The following is a 24749-nucleotide window of genomic DNA, read 5'->3' as shown; positions in this document are numbered from 1 at the left end:
TATCTGTATATAGTCAGGTCCGTCGGGACGTTTGTCGCTATACTCGCCCAGCCACAGAAGCGGTTTATATCAATCCAACTGTCAGATCATTGTGTATCGCTGTAAAGTATTAATATGTACCATAATGGTAAATGTCAATGTATGTGATCATTTATACTGCAATTAGCATTCCTGTACCAAAAACAATTTGTGCGAACGTGCGTGTCGGGTGATACAGTTGTCCGAGACGGTTTACCATTACCAGCCACGATGGGTCCGAGATGTAGGTAAGTATATCAAATGATGTTTTTGTTTGAATCTGATATGGTTTCTAAGGCTACACCAAGTGCTAATGTGAAAGCCTGCGCGTGCTTTGATATCATAATGTGTGTCATCTGACTGATCATTCACAGCACGTGATGTATGTCTATATTATTGATGATATATGATAGATATATCTATAATACAAGAATACAAATTACAGAAGCATTTCCCTTCGCCCGTTTACCAGGAGAATCCTATCAGGCCATGTGTATTTCTCCGTAATGAGAACCACAATACATTGACTAACCAACCGTGACTATACATGTACATAATTGATACACTACTCAAAACATTGTCACTACATCTAGTGTGTTGTGTGTCATTTGTCACGTGCACTGTATTGTCATTTGTCATGTGTGCTGTATGTTATTTGTCATGTGTACGGTGTGTCATTTGTCATGTGTTCGGTATGTCATTTGTCATGTGTACGGTGTGTCATTTGTCATGTGTACGGTGTGTCATTTGTCATTTGTACGGTATGTCATTTGTCATGTGTACGGTATGTCATTTGTCATGTGCACGGTATTGTCATTTGTCATGTGTATGGTATGTCATTTGTCATGTGTAAGGTATTGTCATTTGTCATGTGTACGGTATGTCATTTGTCATGTGCACGGTGTGTCATTTGTCATGTGTACGGTATGTCATTTGTCATGTGTACGGTATGTCATTTGTCATGTGTACGGTGTGTCATTTGTCATTTGTACGGTATGTCATTTGTCATGTGTACGGTATGTCATTTGTCATGTGCACGGTATTGTCATTTGTCATTTGTATGGTATGTCATTTGTCATGTGTAAGGTATTGTCATTTGTCATGTGTACGGTATGTCATTTGTCATGTGCACGGTATGTTATTTGTCATGTGTACGGTATGTTATTTGTCATGTGTACGGTATGTGATTTGTCATATGTACGTGCTGTATGTCATTTGTCATGTGTGCTGTATGTCATTTGTCACGTGTACGGTATGTCATTTGTCATGTGTACGGTATGTCATTTGTCATGTGTAAGGTATGTCATTTGTCATGTGTACGGTATGTCATTTTTGCTGTATGTCATTTGTCATGTGTACGGTGTGTCATTTGTCATGTGTACGGTGTGTCATTTGTCATGTGTGCTGTATGTCATTTGTCATGTGTACGGTATGTCATTTGTCATGTGGACGGTATGTCATTTGTCATGTGTGCTGTATGTTATTTGTCATGTGTACGGTATGTCATTTGTCATATGTACGGTATGTCATTTGTCATGTGTACGGTATGTGATTAATCATGTGTACGGTATGTTATTTGTCATGTGTACGGTATGTGATTTGTCATGTGTACGGTATGTGATTTGTCATGTGCACGGTGTGTCATTTGTCATATGTACGGTATGTCATTTGTCATGTGTGCTGTATGTCATTTGTCATATGTACGGTATGTCATTTGTCATGTGTACGGTATGTCATTTGTCATGTGTGCGGTATGTCATTTGTCATGTGTACGGTATGTCATTTGTCATGTGTGCTGTATGTTATTTGTCATGTGTACGGTATGTCATTTGTCATGTGTACGGTGTGTCAACTGTCATGTGTGTGGTATGTTATTTGCCGTGAACGCAATATTACTACCCGACAATTTTTTTCTCTATTCGCATAAAATTATATCATTCATGTACCTGTAGGACACACGTTTCTATTTGACGAACTTTGTTTTCCAACTATTACGAAATAGCAACATTGGTATTCTAGATAACATAATCGATATCGTTTTGGTTGCAAGAACAAAGTGTCGACCAAACCTTTTTTTCTGATATGCTTTTTATGATTATACTTATACATATTTAAACATGCAAACTTATTTTGTTGGCAATAACGAACTGATTTTCTTTTTAAATCAAAACTTGAAATATTGACGGGAACCAATGACGGACGCTTTTATAGTGCCATCATACTGAAATGTCACACGTGAACATAGTAGCGCCAGACATCACATGATATTGAGATCGTTGGACCTCATTCCAGGGAAGAGCAGTCAGTGGCAGTTGTACAGATTGATAGTTTTGTCTCGACCTTGAGACCGGGTCATGACCTTTCTCGTTTGGAGGGACGATAAGAAGAAATCCCTGCTTTTGTGATAGGTGCACCAAATTTGCAAATTCCAAATTAATAGCCTCTCACGGACATGCGAATCTGTGGACTCAATCTGCTGGTGTACAAGTGATTAAGGCCAGAATGAACCACGGCAGCTGTTGCCAAGGTTATGATTATTTTTCTCAACATGAATCATGCATAATATATGTTGGGTTTTTTTTCTGAAATATCGATACATTTTTATCAAGACAGCGTTTAAATGGAATTAGAAATGCAACATGTTGCAGACAGGGAATTGCTGGGTGTTATAATCTGCCTGCAAAGGAAGTTGTCGCTGGATATTTAATAATCTGCTTGTACATTGAACATTGGCCTAAATAATCTGTTAGGCTAAATTGAATATAAACTGCGGCACCGCGTCCGTCTGTTTGGTGTCATGTACGTGTAGTATAATAGGGTTGTCCAAAATGGTGATGTTTGATCAATAGCATGCTAAAACGGAGGTGGTTCTCCGAGCCTTTCACACTTTCAGGGCCACATGTGTTTAGTTATTTTAAAATCACTTCCATATGAATGTCTTCCTTTGTCTTCTGCTTAGAGGTCCTTGAAGAGAACACAATTGGCCTGCCGCCTCCATTGCTTTCTTTCATGCTCCGTGGTTTCTCTCCCTTACACCCGTCCTCGCGACCAGTGGGACGCCCTAGGGTAGTCAAGATATTGGACGTTTGGCTTTGGTGAATACTAACCCTTGTCTTAATGGTTAGCACTGAGTGAAAAGTTGATGTCGGATAGGTGGAATGTGTGACCAAGTCCGACTGATGATCCTCTATAACTGTGTATCTGTAGGACTTACAGTTGTTCTACGTTATTTCTTGGGCAAAATAATACCAGGAACAATGGATACATGGAAAACAACACCTATAGAGATTACTGTAGTTCGTTTTACAATATCCTATCAATTCCATTCTTTTTGCTTCTAACAAACTTTCGGTTTCTTACTATCGTGTTAAGTGTAAAGACGCAATTTCGAATCAATTTCACCCTAATATTTGGACGGAGATGAGGAAGGTCACGGTGTTGTACCACCTATGGTTGTTTCTCGTTGTCCATTTGGTTTTTTCTATAGAACTTATCTCATCCCTAGACTCGGAAGTTAGCCACGTAACAGTGGATAAGTGACCCGTACGTGAAATATTGTTTTGGTGTATCGTCACGTGACTTTATATGACTACTGTATCGTCACGTGACAACTGTATGACTCTGTGCATTATTATTTATAGAATATAAATATCGAATGACGCAATGCTTGACGCCGTGACATCATAAGACCTCGCGTTGTGTCAATTCTTATTCGTTTTTTTTTTCGTGAATAGAACATGTTCTCTGCATTTAGATATTCGACTAATTGTCTGACAGAAAATGGTAAATATCGTTATTTACCTTACATTTTTAAATTGCACACCAAATACATGCGCAGTCGAAGTCGGCGGCAGTCTGTGTCGTCACCTGTTTAGCAGCTGTATGTGCAAATGTATCCGACAACATAACTATTAATGTAAATATCGATATGCTATTTGATAAAAACATTTAACATTTACTGAAATAAATTTGAAAAAATATCCAAAGTTATTAACAGCTTTGCTTTGAAATTGAAAACCTATATGTGTATCTCATAAAATAATCATGATGCCATTTTCAATTTCATAGGGTTTGGAAAAAATGCATCACGTGTCATTTAGTAAAGCGAAGCTATGTATAACTAGATACATTATTAATAAGTTAACGAACTGTGTACATGTAGTCCTCGTACAACCAGTTGTAGCGGACACAAATCTAATACGCAACCAAACGGCCATACTTATTCTCCTCTGCTGAACCAAATTTTCCCCGTTTAAAGGAAGTTGGAAGTATTTGAAAAGCGACGTCACTCAACCGTAACATGGACGACAGAACCTGGTAACTATGACCGTCGGATATATTAACTATGTCAGTACATTATATCACTCTCCTAAACAGGTACTATTTGGTGTTAGTACATTATATTATATCACTCCCCTAAACAGGTACTATTTGGTGTTAGTACATTATATCACTCTCCTAAACAGGTACTATTTGGTGTTAGTACATTATATCACTCTCCTAAACAGGTACTATTTGGTGTTAGTACATTATATTATATCACTCTCCTAAACAGGTACTATTTGGTGTTAGTACATTATATCACTACAACTAAACAGGTACTATTTGGTGTTAGTACATTATATCACTACAACTAAACAGGTACTATTTGGTGTTAGTACATTATATCACTACAACTAAACAGGTACTATTTGGTGTTAGTACATTATATCACTCTCCTAAACAGGTACTATTTGGTGTTAGTACATTATATCACTACAACTAAACAGGTACTATTTGGTGTTAGTACATTATATCACTCCCCTAAACAGGTACTATTTGGTGTTGGTACATTATATTACTCTCCTAAACAGGTACTATTTGGTGTTAGCACATTATATTATGTCACTCTCCTAAACAGGTACTATTTGGTGTTAGTACATTATATTATGTCACTCTCCTAAACAGGTACTATTTGGTGTTAGTACATTAAATCACTCTCCTAAACAGGTACTATTTGGTGTTAGTACATTATATTAAATCACTCCCCTAAACAGGTACTATTTGGTGTTAGTACATTATATCACTCCCCTAAACAGCAGACAAATGGAACGATACCTGGCATTTGTTGAAAATCTGTCCCTGACGATGAATGATGGAAATATCCGCTAACGGCGTTGGTACAAGTTTGTTTGTAAATGAACTGGGCATTTTTTTCGTAGATGGATTGCTTGACGTTTCTATTTTTAAGTTTGATTTTGGGGGGTCAAGCATCTTACTGACCTGCACCACTTGTGCTTGATATGGTATTTTGTAGTGCTGCGGTGACCGGTCCGACACATGATAAGCTGCTCATCAACTCGAGCTCCCTGGTGAAAATGGTGTTGCACACGTGCGCTTCTCAGAGTGATTAGTGAATTGACCACTTAGTTCTTATAGTTGATTCTATTCTAATCGATATCATATCTTTGATTTACATATTTGCTCGAATGATATTTACGGGATATGTATAAACGCTTTTGTCCCTTTGACTTTTTTCTCAGAAAGCCGCCGTGAACTATCTGGTATCTAGGTAAATGTCTCGTGATTGGGTAGGAATCCCCATGAACTATATATAGGTACATGTCCGTAATTGGGTAGAAATCCCCGTGAACTACTGTATAAATAGTTACATGTCCGTGATTGTGTAGACATCCCCATGAACTATATATAGGTACATGTCCATGATCGGATAGAAATCACCGTTAACTATATATAGGTACATGTCCATGATTGGATAGAAATCACCGTTAACTATATATAGGTACATGTCCATGATTGGATAGAAATCACCGTTAACTATATCTATGTACATGTCCATGATTGGATAGAAATCACCGTTAACTATATATAGGTACATGTCCATGATTGGATAGAAATCACCGTTAACTATATATAGGTACATGTCCATGATTGGATAGAAATCACCGTTAACTATATATAGGTACATGTCCATGATTGGATAGAAATCACCGTTAACTATATCTATGTACATGTCCATGATTGGGTAGAAATCACCTTGAACTATATCTATGTACATGTCCATGATTGGATAGAAATCACCGTTAACTATATATATGTACATGTCCGTGATTGGGTAGAAATCACCTTGAACTATATCTATGTACATGTCCATGATCGGATAGAAATCACCGTTAACTATATATAGGTACATGTCCGTGATTGGATAGAAATCACCGTTAACTATATATAGGTACATGTCCATGATTGGGTAGAAATCACCTTGAACTTTATCTATGTACATGTCCGTGATTGGGAAGAAATCACCGTGAACTATATATAGGTACATGTCCATGATTGGATAGAAATCACCGTTAACTATATATAGGTACATGTCCATGATTGGATAGAAATCACCGTTAACTATATATAGGTACATGTCCATGATTGGATAGAAATCACCGTTAACTATATATAGGTACATGTCCATGATTGGATAGAAATCACCGTTAACTATATATAGGTACATGTCCATGATTGGGTAGAAATCACCGTTAACTATATATAGGTACATGTCCATGATTGGATAGAAATCACCGTTAACTATATATAAATATAATTACATCTCCGTGATCGGGTGGAACTCCCCGGGAACTTCATATGTATATCTACATTATTGTATGTACATGTCTGTGATTGGCTAGAAATCCCCGTGAACTATATATATGTACATGTCCGTGATTGGCTAGAAATCCCCGTGAACTATATATAGTTACATGTCCGTGATTGTGTAGACATCCCCATGAACTATATATAGTTACATGTCCGTGATTGGGAAGGAATTCCCGTATTATATCTATAAATACATGTCCGTGATTGGATAGAAATCACCGTTAACTATATATAGGTACATGTCCATGATTGGGTAGAAATCACCTTGAACTATATATGTATATCTATGTACATGTCCGTGATTGGGAATAAATCACCGTGAACTATATATAAATATAATTACATCTCCGTGATCGGGTGGAACTCCCCGGGAACTTCATATGTATATCTACATTATTGTATGTACATGTCTGTGATTGGCTAGAAATCCCCGTGAACTATATATATGTACATGTCTGTGATTGGGTAGAAATCCCCGTGAACTATATATATGTACATGTCTGTGATTGGCTAGAAATCCCCTGAAACTATGTCTATGTACATGTCCGTGATTGGCTAGAAATCCCCGTGAACTATATATATGTACATGTCCGTGATTGGCTAGAAATCCCTGTGAACTATATACATGTATATGTACATGTCCGTGATTGGGTAGAAATCCCCGTGAACTATATATATGTACATGTCCGTGATTGGCTAGAAATCCCCGTAAACTATATATATGTACATGTCTGTGATTGGGTAGACATTCCCGATAACTATATACATGAGACTTGCGTGTGATCGGGAGGAGTAGTAGTATTTGGAATCTGTATTATTATTTACATCAGTTTTTTTCTGCTCTAATGTTGAAAAAGAGCGGATACAGTGTATCAATCTAATTAAAATCTAGATGGTCACTCTCACTACGTTACATGAACATCTAACAACATCCCATGAGGGGTCACGTTCTGATGACCTCCGAGATGTGTGTATTTCACTTTCAGGGCGAATTGGCATTTTGTCGATGTCATCGAAGCAAAACATTTCGTCACAGATTGCATCTGAAGCAAACCATTTCGACACAGCATGTATATAGCTATATTTTTTTGGAACGAAATGACTTGAAACAAATAGACAGATTATACAAGCTATGCACTCTAGTCATGCTAATTCGGACATGTAAAATTCACTTCCAAGATTCTGGAAGTAGTCATTTGATTGGCTAATCCAAACGGTCACCCTGACGTGACCCCTAATGGGATGTTGTTAGATGTTCATGTAACGTAGTGGGAATGACCATCTAGATTTTAATTAGATTGACAGTGTATATACTTTATGTTTTGTCATGTGCGTTTAAGTAGGACACAGCGACCTATAGGTTCACCTTTGACTTTGACAAAGAGAAAAACAATTTCCGGTGGTGAAGCTATGTCGCGTGCCTGAAGTGACATTAGTAAACCCACATAAATCACTAAAGATTTAACTATAATTTTAATAATTCCCTGTTTCGTTATATCATATTAATACAGAAGCCGAAAAGAAATGAAGCGATATAGAAACGGTTGTTTATGTCTCCATGAAAATAAATCATTTGATGACATTAAAGTCGTAATTGGGACTTTCAAAAGCCGTTATTACGAGAAAGACTGTTTTTGTTACTCGAGAGAAACTCACTATTACGATAAAGTATATTTTCATAGTGCAAGTTATGTTTGTTTATACTTTGTGGTCCTATTCGGCTTCTGTGCATTACAACACAATACCAATAGAAACGAAAGAACGAAGGTACGAAATCGATTGAGCTTTGTTTATACTTCTTCGGTCATGACCTTTGACCCTTTAAACAACTGAAAATCGTCTCTTGACTTTAACTATTCGTGGAACAAACTAGTTGATGTCAATGGATATACACACACGAGATGACACAACCGTACACAGCTGTTCTAACAAACAAGTAGTCTTCACTTTAACATTGATGTCAACAATTATGGGCGACTGTTGCGGGTGAGTTAATATTTTATAGACTCAATATTTATCGATATATCCACACTGTAATGTTGGCTATCTATTTAGCTTTGAGATTATTTCAGCGACCGCTATTGATTTCAGAAAGCTGGTGTACGTTTCAGAAATAGTTCGAATATTCATTTCACAACGTATTTTTCAATATTTGGGTCATTGTGTGAGCTGTCTGTCGTAACAAAAGAGCTGACAATGACATTAGTTTTACTGCCGGCTATGGTCGGTAGATCGATAATCACCACGTGCTGCCGCTCTTATGGCTCAGCCGGCAGTACAACATTACGGTTCAGCAGGTAGAGCGTCGGACTAATGAAACCTTATGGTTTATTAGGTAGAGTGTCGGACTAATGAAACCTTACTGCTCAGTAGGTAGAGCGTCGGAATAATGGAACCTTATGGTTCAGTAGGTAGAGCGTCGGGCTAAAGAAACCTTATGGTTCAGTAGATAGAGTGTTGGACTAATGAAACCTTATGGTTCAGTAGATAGAACGTCGGACTAACGAACCCTTATGGTTCAGTAGGTAGAGCTTCGGACTAAAGAAAAGTTATGGTTCAGTAGGTAGAGTGTCGGACTAAAGAAACCTTATGGTTCAGTAGATAGAGTGTCGGGCTATTGAAACCTTATGGTTCATTAGGTAGAGTGTCGGGCTAAAGAAACCTTATCGTTCAATAAGTAGAGCTTCGGACTAAAGAAAAGTTATGGTTCAGTAGGTAGAGCGTCGGGGTAAAGAAACCTTATGTTCCAGTAGATAGAGTGTCGGACTAATGAAACCTTATGGTTCAGTAGGTAGAGCGTCGGACTAAAGAATCCTTATGGTTCAATAAGTTGAACTTCGGACTAGAGAAAACTTATGGTTCATTAGGTAGAGTGTCGGACTAATGAAACCTTATGGCTCAGAAGGTAGAGCGGCGAGCTAAAGAAACCTAATGGTTCAGTAGGTAGAGCGTCGGACTAAAGAAACCTTATGGTTCAGTAGATAGAGTGTCGGACTAATGAAACCTTATTGCTCAGTCGACAGAGCGTCGGACTAATGAAACCTTATGGTTCAGTAGGTAGAGCGTCGGACTAAAGAAAACTTATGGTTCTGTAGGTAGAGTGTCGGACTAATGAAACCTTATGATTCAGTAGGTAGAGCGTCGGAATAATTAAACTTTATTATTCAGTCGGCAGAGCGTCGAACTAATGAAACCTTATGATTCAGTAGGTAGAGTGTCGGGCTAAGGAAACCTTATGGTTCAGTAGGTAGAGTGTCGGGCTAAAGAAACCTTATGTTCCAGTAGATAGAGTGTCGGACTATTGAAACATTATGGTTCAGTAGGTAGAGTGTCGGACTATTGAAACCTTATGGTTCATTAGGTAGAGCGTCGGACTAAAGAAACCTTATGATTCAGTAGGTAGAGCGTCGGACAAATAAAACCTTATTGCTCAGTCGGCAGAGCGTCGGGCTAAAGAAACCTTATGGCTCAGTAGGTAGAGCGTCGAGCTAAAGAAACCTTATGGTTCAATAGGTAGAGCGTCGGGCTAAAGAAACCTTATGGTTCAATAGGTAGAGCGTCGGGCTAAAGAAACCTTATGGTTCAGTAGGTAGATCGTCGGACTAATGAAACCTTATTGCTCAGTAGGTAGATCGTCGGACTAATGAAACCTTATTGCTTAGTAGGTAGATCGTCGAACTAATGAAACCTTATGGTTCAGTAAGTAGAGCGTCGAACTAATGAAACCTTATGGTTCAGTAGGTAGAGCGTCGGACTAATGAAACTTTATGGTTCAGTAAGTTATGTGTCGGACTAATGAAACCTTATTGCTCAGTCGGAAGAGCGTCGGACTAATGAAACCCTCTGGTTCAGTAGGTAGAGCGTCGGGCTAAAGAAACCTTATGGTTCAGTAGGTAGAGTGTCGGACTAATGAAAACGTATTGCTCAGTCGGAAGAGAGTCGGACTAATGAAACCTTAGGCAGCCACCAGCAACTACAAGGATATCCTAATGTCCCTGGCTGCAAAGAAATATATATTGACTTACTATGTCGAATTATTGAGACAAAAAAAACAACCTCCTTATTGCATTCACAAAATGCTGGTTATTTCTATGTCTAGTTTTCGTTAATTTGGTATGGTGTTGTACGGCTTAAAACACTTCTGTAAGAGTCTAAGTCCACTGTAGACTTGTTCAAAGTGTTATCGCACTGAGAAAGACACATCAGGGCTTGCGCATGCGCATTGTTAACTCCCGTTTTGTAGTTTGTATATTAGTCGCCCTTTATGTAGTATCTTGGGGCCGCGGTGGCCGAGTGGTTAAGGTGTCCCGACACTTTATCACTAGCCCTCCACCTCTGGGTTGCGAGTTCGAAACCTACGTGGGACAGTTGCCAGGTACTGACCGTAGGCCGGTGGTTTTTCTCCGGGTACTCCGGCTTTCCTCCGCCTCCAAAACTTGGGACGTCCTTAAATGACCCTGGCTGTTAATAGGACGTTAAACAAAAACAAATCAAACAAATCAAATGTAGTATCTAAAGAGAAATAACATATTCTTTTCTCAACCTCCGACCAACACGATGTATATTCTGCTAGCTGTTCTGGTTTTCTAACGATATAAAAGTAACAGAACGATTTTAGTTATAATTCAAATATTTCTGAACTTTTAAGACGAGTAATCCAAATACGTTGGTTTCCGCACGTGCATGTCACATTTCAAAATCGGTGAAATTAATTTACTCGTGACATGAATGATGGTAGTCACTTGCTTGTTTCTACGAGTGTCTGTCATAGGAATCATTTTGTACAAAACAGTCCACAGTTCTCTATAATGTGTATCTTACACCGGAAGCATCTCAATTGTACAACAGACGCGTGCCACTTTACATTCCAATGCTTCAATATCCCACACAGTAAACTCTGTTGCCCATCCATCGCCCATCGGATTTCGACATGTGAATTGTCTGTAACTAGTGTTCCACCTATATATCATAGTCACACCGTGTACTCTTCGTCTTTATTCTGCCGTTCAAGACAATATTATACTCTCCTTATTTTGTAGAAGTTAATAGTTTAGTGAAATAATATCTTTCTACGTGTAACTTAAATATATCTTTTATAGTTCTCTTAACTCTCCCCGATATCACTGTTTATGTATATATACAATTGTTTGTTCGAGGGCGATACTTTAATAAACTATTTTAAGACATATATACAAATGTACAGCGGAAGTTTTACATTAATCATGCCGCAAATATACCACATTTTACATACAATACCATTACCGCTATGCTCTGTTTGGGCTAAACCAGATCTACACCCCCCCCCCCCCCCCCCCCCCCCCCCCTTTTCGGCATAGCCGTATAATTTTCTTTTGACCCCGGATATGACGCGAAAGGTGGCGTTACTGGTCAAGTTGAAGTATGTAATTGGTCAATGTAGCGTTAAATGCAAAATGCAGATATGCTGTTAAAGACGAAACAAAATTAAGATTGAAAGGAAGCTGATTAAGTGGATGTATCTATTCAAATGACACATTAATAAAATCATATTCCTGATTCAAATGCAGTCTTATTATCACCAAAAATGATTCAAACTGATATAATTTTGTTATCCGTGCTGAAACTGCGCATTTATTAATTACTTCGTTAATTTATTTCACCAGCAGTTTTACATTATAACCACCAGTATTAAAACTTTGCCGTTTATCTTTTTTAAAGATATTTCTTGTTTTGTTTTTTTGTGACTATGCTCTTTCTTTCGCTTTCGTCGACATATATCCACCGAGGCCACCAAGGGGACAATAAACTAAATACAATGAAGTTTAAATGTCTGTACATTCCAGTCATACAAATGTATGTAGGTTACGTTAATTACAGGTTATTTTGGAGGTATTTCGTTATATTATGCAGGATAGGATAAGAGCTTGTACATTACTAGATAAGTGTATTTCATCTTAATGGCCTACTTATGTCAGTTAAATTTCAGGATCCAGGAGTTTCGAAAGGGGAGGGGGGGGGGGGGTACAGTAATTTAGTGATAATGCGAGCGCTGTAGGAGCGAGCCGAATTTTTTTGGCGGCTATACAAAAATAGTCCTCCTCCGAAAAGGGGGGGGGGGGGGGGGGGGGGGGGGGGGTTTAGGTCCTGATCCCCGGCCGCTTTTGTGAAAGGAAAGTGTGTAAGCAATGCACCTTAATCCCGTTATGAAAGCTCACATAATCGAAAAAGGAAAACTTGAAAGTGATATCCATTGCGACCAGTTTTGTTTATTTCCGGGTGGTACAATTAACTAACGTTAGCTTGCTAGTGTCTTTAGGATCAAGTCAAACTTCCCTGTAACATAATTTGTGTGTGTGCAGGTTTATTTCCCTCTCTCTCCGACGCTCTCACTAAATCACGCAATAACACTTAACATAATGTCGTATGAGGTAAAGTTCAGAATCCAAAGCTAGAGTTGCCTCCCTTCCATTGTAGCCCAGAATGTATGTCGAAGCATGCAGATGCTTACAGTGTGTTATTGTTACAAAAACAAATAAATAAAATAAAACAAATAAAAACCGAACCAATTCAGGTATTAAGATTCGGGTAAACCTTCATAATATCTTATTTTAATCTATTTTTTGTATCATCAAATATCTTAGTCCTGTTGTTTATATCGTGATTAAGGTTCATGGCCAGACTTCCAGTAAATATTACTTGCTGTTGAAATAGTTTGAATACGTGGGTGCTTACGCGATTAGCTATGGTTTTACCTGTGTTTATCACAAAGGCCTATCAACTCTTCCTAACCAACAAAACTGGTTGGTTTGTTTACAGCGAGAATAAGTAGAAACTTTAACAAAAATCTATCTCAAAACATGTAACAGGTACGAAATTATACTTTTCTATGTGTAACCATATGCCATCTACAAAGGTACTCCTATACTTGAATTCTAAAAATACGTTTTAGATTTTAACTTTCAGTGTTACAAGCTCACCTAAACTACAATGTATGTCACAACAGACCACTCCAGAGGGGGTAGGTACATGTGTCAATGATTTTTTTGGTATTTATAATCAGATTCAGATTTATTTTTTTCTTGCCGAGAGCCTTACGGCTGATAGGCGCATCAATAATACATGTACAAAGAATACAATTATTTACGACTAATAAACACACTCTCACACTTTAACACACTCTCACACACACCAACATAAGTAAATAACTACGTAATCAGGAGAGAGAAGGCTATGTGTAATAATACACAAAACTTAACACACAAAAGTGTTAAATGGTAAAAGTAAGCATTGTAAAAATTACACATAAATAAGTACAAACTCCTAATAGAGAATAATTAACTGAATATGTTAGAATAAGCTGCAGTGTTGTACACTATAACTACTAAAATATTAATGGTTATCACGCTGCCTTACAGTATAATACAAAAAATTGGCGGTGTTACATAGTTCTTTGACATTGTTTACACTCAAAAGTGTTATAAACTTAAACACACTTGGACTTTTGTAATAGAATTTTTTAATGTATTTTCCCCTTTATTCTATATAAAATGAACACCTCAAAATAAAATGAAATTCATCCTTTACATCACCGTCGTTACATCTGCTACATAATCTATTTATACTCAAATACTCAGGTAAAATATTGATAGCAGACAAATGGATAAACAATGCGTTATATTTTTATAATGATGCTAGTTCCAGAAATTGCTCTGGATTGTTTTTAAAGGAAATATATTTTGCCATCGGATTTGCTAGTATCGGGCAATGTACAAGTGAAATACATATAGTATGTCCTTAGATTGTAAAAGTGCAAGGTAACCTGGGGTCCATTATGGGTACAATATACATTTTCAATGGAATCTTACATAACGTGTTACTGATTCAAAAGAAAGTATTGATTTATGTTTAGCAAATTTTGTAAGATGCACCCGTACTTTATTTGATAAATTTTGCCTTTCTAGTAAAAAGGTTTTGAATTGCACATGTTCTTGTCACTCCAATACTTATGTAAATAGGGGACCAGATAAGCCCTGGTTTGATAACAATTGTAGATTATTGTATAAGAAATACAAGAGTGCACTGTCAGAGTTTAATAGGGAACGGTCATATGCCAAGAGAACAAATCTTGCACAGGCTAAAAAACAGTATAAAGTGTGTGAGATGAAGTTGAAACGTGAATATTTAAGAATGGAAGGAAACATGCTCGATATATTGAAACGTAATAATCCGAAGGAATTTTTTCGCCATTTTTCAAATCGTAAGGTATCTAAGACTGGTGATATTTCATTAGCAGATTTTTTCAGTTATTTTAAAGAAATGGCTGGTGAGGTGAATAACAGTGATATTGTAAATAATAGAAATGCCGAATGTGTATACCCTGAATTAGATGTTGATTTTAATAATAATGAGTTACTGGAAGTAATTAAGGATTTACCGAAGGGTAAAACTGCGGGTGTAGATATGGTACTTAATGAGTATTTTATTGAATATAAAGATGTATTTCTGCCAGTTCTATTGAAGTTGTTTAATACTATGTTGCAAATTGGATATTTTCCAGAGTCATGGGCTCAGGGTGTAATCATACCTTTGCATAAAAAGGGTGATAGAAATAATGTTAATAACTATAGGGGAATTACGTTAATTAGTCATTTAGCTAAGCTGTTCACGTCCTTATTAAATAAGCGTCTGTTAAAATGGAGTTCTCGCGAAAATGTTGTTTCAGATGCCCAGTTTGGTTTTAAGCCCGGTTTTGGTACTAGAGACGCTATTTTTGCATTACAAAGTTTAATAATTAATTCAATAGAACAGAACAAGAGACTGTATTGTGTTTTTATTGATTACAGTAAGGCTTTCGATAGTGTTAATCATCAAAAATTATGGTATAAACTTTGGAGAAATGGTATTAGAGGGCGATTACTGAATGTAATTAAATCAATTTACGATAATGTACGTTCCTGTGTTAAACTAAATGGTAAATTATCCGCCATGTTCGATTTGCATGTCGGATTATTGCAAGGAGAATCTTTATCCCCAATACTCTATTCTCTTTTTGTAAACGATATGGAAAGTCATTTTATAAATTCTAATTGTCAAAGTTACTCATTACAGCTGATTAACCTCTTTATGTTAATGTACGCAGACGATACAGTCTTGTTTTCAGAGGACGTTACCGACCTCCAAAATATGCTTGATAGTTTACAGACTTATACTCTTAAATGGAACTTAAAAATAAACACTGATAAAACAAAAATTGTTGTTTTTAGGAAAAGAAAAAGAATGCTACCCTCTGAAAACTGGACTTTTAATGGAAACCCTATAGAAATTGTCGATAAGTTTTGTTACCTTGGCCTGATTTTTAACTTTAACGGTAGATTCACTGCAGCATTAGATACTTTGGCTTGCCAAGGAAGAAAAGCATATTATCATTTAAAAAGAAAAATGAAAGTGTTCACCCTTAATATTGAAACGAAAATGTCTTTATTTGACACTTATGTTGCATGTGTTTTGAATTACGGATGTGAAGTATGGGGACAAGCTGTTTCACCACAAATTGAAAAAGTTCATCTTCTTTTTCTCAAAGACTTACTTAATGTTAAGAAATCGGTAAATTCTTCTATGGTCTTCTTCGAAACTGGTAGATATTCATTGTATGTGCAACGTAAAATAGCAGTAATGAAATATTGGCTGAAATTACTAAAAACCAATAATTGTGTTTTAAAATCATGTTATGACGCACTTGTCGAATTGAATAATAAAAAACCTAATTGTAAAAGTAATTGGGTTTATCATATTAAAAATGAGCTTTGTAGTTTAGGTTTTGGTTATATTTGGAACAGCCAATACGTTTTAAATGAAAGTCATTTTATGCAAGTATATGTCCAGCGTGTTCATGATGTATTTATTCAAGAATTACGCAGTGCGTTTGATATATCGTCGAAATGTTATTTATACAAACATATTGTGGATACCTTCGATACTCAATTTTATCTTATTAAGCCAATTAATTATAAATTTAAAAAGTTATTGAGTCAATTCCGTATGCAAGGACACAGTCTAAATATTGAATCTGGGCGCTACAATAAAATACCTAGAAGTCAAAGAGTTTGCACAGTTTGTGACAAAAATGACGTCGAGGACGAAGTACATTTTGTGCTTCTTTGTCCTGCATATTCTGAACTAAGAAAAACATACATCAAAAAGTATTATTATTCTCGTCCAAGTGTTTATAAATTGATAGAATTATTTTCCAGTAAAAGTGTTAAAACCTTGAATAGATTGGGTAAATTTTTGTTACATGCCACTGCAGAAAGAAAAACTCTCCTTGTAAGTAACTAAATTAAATGCGTTTTGGAAATTATGATCACAGTTTTCATCTGTAGTGTTCTTGTATATACATTATAAATGTATGTAGAAAGTATGTTATTTATATTGAATAGTACATGTTTAAATTATGTCGTCATACTGTCATGACGTCATAGGCATGCAATACGTAGACGCTGTAATTGTTATGAATCAGTTACAAGTTTTCAAAAGCAATATGTTATTCATTATTATGTGTCGTAAGTATATTGCCTGTGTTGGGCCCTCCGCCATGTTGTCATTCAATTTGCAATATGTATACATATTATATGAATATTGTGTTATCCTATATGCTGTGTTGCATTTGGAATAAATAAATTGAAATTGAAAATTGTTTCAGTTTCGTTAAATACCCAATGCAGTACCTCACCAGCAAAGCCCGTTTTGAAGCCAGTATATATAGTGTCTGCAGTTAAACATGACGGTGTTACACTGTACCATAGGATTCACGGGCTCAGACAAAGGAAGGTGTTTATGTAGGAAGTTCTTTGAAGTTAAGTTACAGTCTGTTTCAATATGAAATACCAACTCAGGTAAAAACATAGGGCAGCTCAGGTATAAGAATCAGATAAAGTGTCTAAATTCAAAGCACTATCATATGGAATATTTTACTAGTAATATTGAAATGACAATATTAAATCTATAAATATAGACTCTATATAAAATAAATAAATAATCAAATTTTAAAAGCACTATGCTTAATTATACATTTTGTATGGGATAATGACAATATCAGATTAAATATACAAATAAAAAAATAAATAAATTTAGAAATTGTTTTCTGAATTCAAAGCACTAATTTTAGATGTTAACTATTAATAATGACAATATCTGTTGATGATGAAGTTATAACGTTGACCTGTGCATTCGCCATTCCGCGTATGATAATATATATTTTTTTCTAAACCTGAAACAGATACACACAAGAATATTGTTCTGCAAGAACTGATCTATAAAGTAATTATATGATAATCTAAACAAATCTGGAAAAAAAGCAATATATGTATAGCTATTTGAAGAAAACCAGTACTAATTAAACCCGAAACAGATATCACAAGAATATTACAATAATTCTGTAGTTACTGATTTATATTGTGTTATATAATAACAAATAAAAAAAAATCCAATACAAATGTACATGTATAGCTATTCTAAGTAAGATAAAATATAAACAAAAATGTTACTGCTAACTAAATATAAACCTGAAACAGATAGAACTTTTAAAAGAATATTACAATAATTCTACAATAACTTAATTATTTATACAAATCTGAAAAACAAAGTTAATCAATAAGGAAAAAAATACAAAGTCTAACTAATATTGCTTTACAGTGAAAAAGTATGAATTTAAGATTCCGTAATCATGCCAATTTAAATGTTGATAATCAGATATATATTTACACCATAAATGAAAAATGATACCAGGCTGAATTTGCTGAAATAATATAAAAGAATGTAAATTAAACAATCGCATTAAAGTATTTTTTAAATATTTACACTAAATCTGAAAACAATCTATCAATACGACAAAAAATTTACAAAATGTTAAGTTTGATCAAGTATCCAACGATACAATTGTTTTACAATTCAAGATTCAGTAAGAACATATGTATGCCGAGATTAATTCAAATATCAAAGCAAAATATGATTATTTTCCAAAGTGTGCTTCAGTTTTATACACTATTTCTGAAACAGTGTGACAATCATCAATACAATACAATGAAATACAATAATATTTTATTAGCAGCTAATGATTTTCCGTTCACCCAACAGGTGAGTTAATAATCTCAAACGAGGTAAATCACATGGTTTAGAACAACATTTTGGTACTGTGGAACATAGAAATAAATAAATAAATAAAGATGAAATTATGAAATATGAGAATTTTGAAATGGAAACAAGGTAAATTCAATGATACACCAATAAAAAGGACATGATTAATTTGATAAACGATCGTTACTAATCAGGGGACATTTCTAAAAAGATAACTTGTTTTCTTGTAGCAAAAACAGTAAAAAAGGTGCATATACCGCCACAGCTACAGAAGATTTCCACCACGTGGAGCAGAATTCTACACTTTCTGTAATTGACCGCTACCTGAAGGCCGAATTTACGGCGATGGACACAGACAAAGACGGGATGCTCACTCCTGACCAGTTTGTGAAACTTCTAATGTTTCTCGGGTACGGAGGAGGGGATCAGGGCAAGGTCGGTACACACATGAATTCAGATGCTGGAATTTAAGTGTCACGTGAACAATTGATAACTCTCTATTTCTTCTGATGTAAGAAATTACACTTCACATCATCCTGCTTTTAGCCCTGCTCTTTTAAGTCTATAAATTAATCTGTCATCAGACCAAAACAAAATCGGTAAATATTGCTAATTGCTTTTGTAAAGCAATAGTAAAGCAATATGTTATCTGTAGGGAAATGCTTCAATTATGCTCCGATGGTAATTAAACCAACCATGAAATGTACATGTAATTTGTTACCCGTAAACTGCACAATAGGTCGTGGTACATGTACATGATAATAATGTGGACGGGGTAGGGGGTTGAAGTAATACAAGAGATAACGGATAGATGATGTGAACCATGTGATGTACACAACACCAAAAGAAGTAAGGTAAATGGACATCAAAATCAAATGTTTATGCTGTGTATGGCACGGTGAGATTATTCACCCCTGTATGGGTTCTAAGGGAAAAGTTATTATTTCATTGGAACATTTTGTGTATAAATCACTAAATTGTCTACCAAACATCTCGGGCTATTCCGTAAAGACCCGGGATTCCCGGCCTTGACGTTATAGGTCGAGTAGTCCCGATTATAAATCGTATTGATGTAGGGAGTTTCATTAGGCGCATTGCTGCTTTTAAAATTAAAAGATAATTAAAATGATTGAAGGTAATAATAATACTTACCCTTCACAGGCTCTGCTGAAGGCCGTCAACAAAGACGAGAATTCAGTTATAACACTAGACGAATATTATGACGCCATGAAAAGTAACCCAGGATGTGTTGCAAAAGTAAGTATCATCATGCCATTATCGATAGACTTATGACGATGTACATTGAATAGGTATGTCGTGCTTTAAGAAGATAACGTCAGCACGTCCCAATAAAGCTGTTTTTGTCAGATTGTATTTTTTCTTTTTTACAAACGTGTGTATCGACAAAATCCTATATAAATGTTCATTCGCATTATATATTTAGATCATCGAAAGGAAAAAGAGGTTAAAATAATAAAAACGTACATTAATTTGTAACAATGAATCGAACAAATCGACTCTCGGGATTTTATATTATATTGCTATTATGACGTCATGATTTGCATGATTCAGTTCCCATATGACTGACGTCATCAATAATAAATATAAAGACAACGCTTGCTTGTTATAGAGCACGTACAAAAATGAATGACATCATTTGTTCGGCGCAAAGCAAGTAGGACGTCATAATGCGCATATTTTAGGACGAGATTATTTTCATAACTATAGGACATGTATGACGTCATTCGAATGTATGGCATGATAAGCATGCCGTCACAGGACAGGCATGACATCAACAATTGTTTGTTTCAGGACAAGTATGATGCGGAATTTATTCGGACGATTTGACGACAACAAAGACGGCCAGGCAAGACGGGAACAGATAGAACAGGGATTCCGGGATATGGGAATAGAAGTAGACGAGGAAATGAAAACAGACATTGCCAGAATGGATGAAAATCATGATGGGAATATCGCTTATGAAGAGTTCGTTCATTCACAACTCAAGAAAAAGGATTATGTTACATCATAATGCATATGTAAATTATGAATTACAAATTTTGTATCAGATTTTTCCCGTTATGCTTATCTAAACATGATTGAACATCACATCAACTGTATACACGTTCATATAATACTGTCAGTGTATTAGTTATAAGCAGTGATCCGATGACGGAAAATTCACGTTATGATACATTCTCCGTCACCTTCTACGTGTTTTGGTGTTTAAACGCACAAAATGATAATCCTATCGATATAGCGATTGACATGCTTTCGTCTAGAGGCTCATAATTTAGTTGCCAGAATTGATGAGATTCCTCATCTCGATTTGATTTTGGTCAATTGATGATTATCAGGCGAAGATGACAATATCTGCTACACCTAATGCATCCATATACATTTAATGATGTTCTTTAAGCCACTTGGTGACATCTCGTGATTATCGATGGATAGATCCGGTACTCCCATCTTCCGGTACGACCCTGAGTTTCACTCTCTCACGGGTTTTATGGGGTCGTACTCAAAACCACGTCCAATAATACGAGTAGATGTACATTGTCATACTATGTCCAGGCCTCAGGGACAACGGCTTGAAAAACGCGATTTACCTCCATGTCTTTATTTTATACGTCAGTAGATGCGCACTTATACCCTTCTCCTTGGCAAGATGAACGTCTTTCTTGCTTGTGAATTGTATGATGTTTGTGAAATATAAGGTGTAGCAGCAATTTTCTTTATGAAATTTGACTTGCGCTGCAGGATTGAAGATATCCAAATTGATTTGCATCCCTAAGGCAACACTCCGAATTTAAATCCTTTTTTTTCTTCCTAGATGTTTTTCTCGTAGGCATCAAAAGGAAACCCGCCCGTATACGGACCTCCACATAAAACACTACTAAACCAGACGCACAGACTATTGTTTCTTGCTTCATGTTTTCATATTAGGCTACAATATGATTCCCAGGACTACCCGTAGAAGAGCTGATGAAATTTGTATTTCGAAATCTGAAAGATGTTGTAAAACCAAAAATAATAATAATGCCCGTGTTCCAAAGATTTTTGTTCTACTCTTAGGTAGGGGGAAAATCGCGGCTATTCACTGACTGTGTCATATGACATTGCATGCAGTATGTAATTACCAACCTGAAAACAATCATATATATGTGATTTCTCTTCATATGTTGATGTTCTTCCTTCTAGAAGGCAGGGCATATTTTCTTACATGTATTTTCGATCGACATGATCTTATTTTATTGATATTTTGTCACTGCCTAATGTAAATATTTTTTGTCGATTTGTTAACCAATATATTAATACAGCTTCAGCCTTTAAATGTTAATAGTTTATTATTTTGATTTACTGTGTTTTAGCTCGTTGTCAACTTGTATTATTTATTTAAAACTAAATATTCAGAATACCTTCTTAAGTTGTTTTTTTTTATCGTCAGAATTGTATTTTTATTTCAGGGCGAAATGCCCGAAGGGTCAGGATGACCTCTAGCCATCGTGTTTCGTCCATCGTCGTCCGCCATTCACAAACTTTTCATATTTCAAATTTCCTCTCGAGATCTACCATTATGATTCAGCTTAAACATGTCTGAAATGATCCTGATATATCCCAGACTTAGTTCTGTTATTTTTCGGTCTGAAATCAAAGATGCACGCCATTTTGTACAAGGCATCGCAAGCGGTACAAATCCCTTCGCGTGCCAAGTATACCTGCTATACGTCCTGGGGTTTAAGGTCCTATCAACAGCTATGTCTGTTTGAGGGTGGCTTCCTCTGTGTATGAGATGCATGAGTGTGATATGTATGCGAGTTTCGGAAGGCAGGGTGTATTTGTGTTTGTCTCCTTGTGATAGCGCCGAACTTATTTCGATCTTATTGCTACCTCACGGAAGCATACTGCCAAACAAAAAACAAAAACAAACAAACAAACAGGACGGCTCACCGGTCCCATTATATTGACAACGGACGAGCGCCAGTCGTCACAAATGCAGATTAGCTGTTAGCAGTAACAGGTCATATTTGTATAGACTGGTACGTCTTGGCAAAGAGTCAGAACCCAAATTACTTGTGAGTGTACCAATATCTATTTGTATTGTTACGTTTCGTTTGTTTCCTGCCGTTTCTTCTTTTAACCACTTTTCTCATAATCATTCTTCTTCCTAAAATAGGAAATTGGCGGATCATTTCAGACGTAACGTTAAAAATGTCTCACGAGTTTGTTTTGAAATCGGAGGACTCTATCATAAAATGGTTGAGGTAGCAGTGTACAGTAAAAATGCCAAATTCTGAAAAATATGGCACATTTTAGATATGTAAGCATTGCCAGTTAACCTTACATATAACCTCTAATAAAGTATATATATTTGAAATCTGTACAACATTTGCAATTTTAATAGAGCTCTGAAGGATAAGTAAACTGATATTTTCTGTGATTTTCAGAGCTGTGAATACCATGGTAACAGCTTAAAAAATTCTAAAAAATTGCAAAATATTATGATATTTGACCCAAAATGGCACAATTCTCTACACAATTTTTTTTCTGAAACCTATTTAAAATTAAATATCTCTATCCCAAAGACAGAATTAATCTTGTTTGGACATATGTTGTAAATTAAGTTTTTCCGCTATCTTACCTTTTCTGTGGGCTTCCATTTTGCGCTGTAGGCAAAACTAAATTTCCTGTGTAAACACACGTTCGGAAAATCCGGATCTTTAAAATCCGGAACCAATTTATTGATTTTTGTTTTAATAAATGTGAAGGCTGTATGTACTAATTCATACTGAATATACCAATTATAGTGTACAGTTATTTTTTCATTTTTTATGCATATCATAATACAGGAGTTATTTGCTTAACAAAAAAATTGCCCATGGCCAGGCTGTCTTACTGTGGTGTGCTACCTGACTGTAAAAGGTTGACCGCAGGCACAACAAAAGCGGGATTTTTTTTCTCAAATACAACCTCAGGTGCAAAATGTTCGGCCAATGCACAAACGTGAGAGGACAACTTCCTATCGACGATTTGTTCAACTTTTAACACACGGGCCCGCGTTAGATTGTATATGTTTTTTTTTTTTTATATCACCGTACCTGATTGTAAATCATGTATGCAATTATGGAAAATTCACCTGATATTATTTATTACATTGAATTTGTGATAGTCACCGAAAGAGAAAAGCTGAAGCACAGAAAATATCCTTACAACGATCAGTGTCAAATTAGGACAGATGTCAAGACACGAATAGAAACGGGATTCAAATTAATGTGAACAACATATCAAAATGGGTTCTTTCATAAACATGTTGTTGGAAATACGATACCGGGGATATATTGAATCGTCGCTTACGAGTGACGCAAATGGATGCAGCAGAGATAATTACTCCTGATGCCTTCCCTTCCCGCTTCTGTACGCGTAAGAGAAAAGTTAATTGCGAAATCGATTTCCTCGGAATTGGCATAAGCATGACTTAACAGAATTATGAAACCTATCACTTATTACAAGCCAATTTCGCAACATAAGTCCGAGTACTAATGGATCGTACGATACTAATCATTCTATTGACGAATTCGAATAATTTACCTCAATACTTATATTATAACCCAAGCAAATTTTACATGTTGTTTTGGTTAATATGTGTCGAGCAAAACAGAAAGTAAACAAAACATCAACAAACGAAATATGTATCAATACAACATAGGTAAAACATATGTTGGTACATACACATGTATATTTATAATTTAAGAAGAACAGTGTGGCTATGTTTATTGAAATCTTGCGGCGGTACAGACCGACGACTATCAGAACGTTTTGTGTATGTTAACAGTTTCGAATAGCTATCCTAGATATGATATACCGCTGAAGAAAATATATGTTGTAGGTTTGAGATCAATACAATCTAATAACACGTGTTAAATGGTAAACGGTCACTTCGGTTTTCCTGGAATAGTATTTCCACTACC

General features: G+C 35.9%; 1 protein-coding gene across 2 annotated transcripts; it reads left to right on the top strand.

Moving 5' to 3' along the window:
• Positions 1 to 39: 39 nt before the first annotated feature.
• On the top strand, positions 40 to 20850 carry LOC117316160. 2 transcript variants are annotated; one of them, XM_033870671.1, is made up of 4 exons: positions 40 to 266; positions 19011 to 19215; positions 19942 to 20037; positions 20593 to 20850. In XM_033870671.1, exons 1-4 carry the CDS (start codon positions 250 to 252, stop codon positions 20626 to 20628), a joined length of 354 nt encoding a protein of 117 aa, XP_033726562.1. In that variant the 5' UTR covers positions 40 to 249; the 3' UTR covers positions 20629 to 20850. The 2 variants fall into 2 exon arrangements, with proteins under 2 accessions (XP_033726562.1, XP_033726563.1); XM_033870672.1 differs by lacking the exon at positions 40 to 266 and adding an exon at positions 4206 to 4335.
• The last annotated feature ends 3899 nt before the right edge of the window (positions 20851 to 24749 follow it).

This window comes from Pecten maximus, chromosome 18 (genome assembly GCF_902652985.1).
Source record: "Pecten maximus chromosome 18, xPecMax1.1, whole genome shotgun sequence".
Lineage (NCBI taxonomy): Eukaryota > Metazoa > Mollusca > Bivalvia > Pectinida > Pectinidae > Pecten > Pecten maximus.
The sequence above is the reverse complement of the archived record's forward strand: the minus strand, read 5'-3'. Positions and strand labels throughout refer to the sequence as shown.

What these genes read in the sequence shown, in the direction of transcription:
- LOC117316160 (XM_033870671.1), top strand. An exon ending in GAGGAGGGGATCAGGGCAAG is followed by an intron (nt 19,216 to 19,941) that starts GTCGGTACACAC and finishes TACCCTTCACAG; the next exon opens with GCTCTGCTGAAGGCCGTCAA. An exon ending in ACCCAGGATGTGTTGCAAAA is followed by an intron (nt 20,038 to 20,592) that starts GTAAGTATCATC and finishes TGTTTGTTTCAG; the next exon opens with GACAAGTATGATGCGGAATT.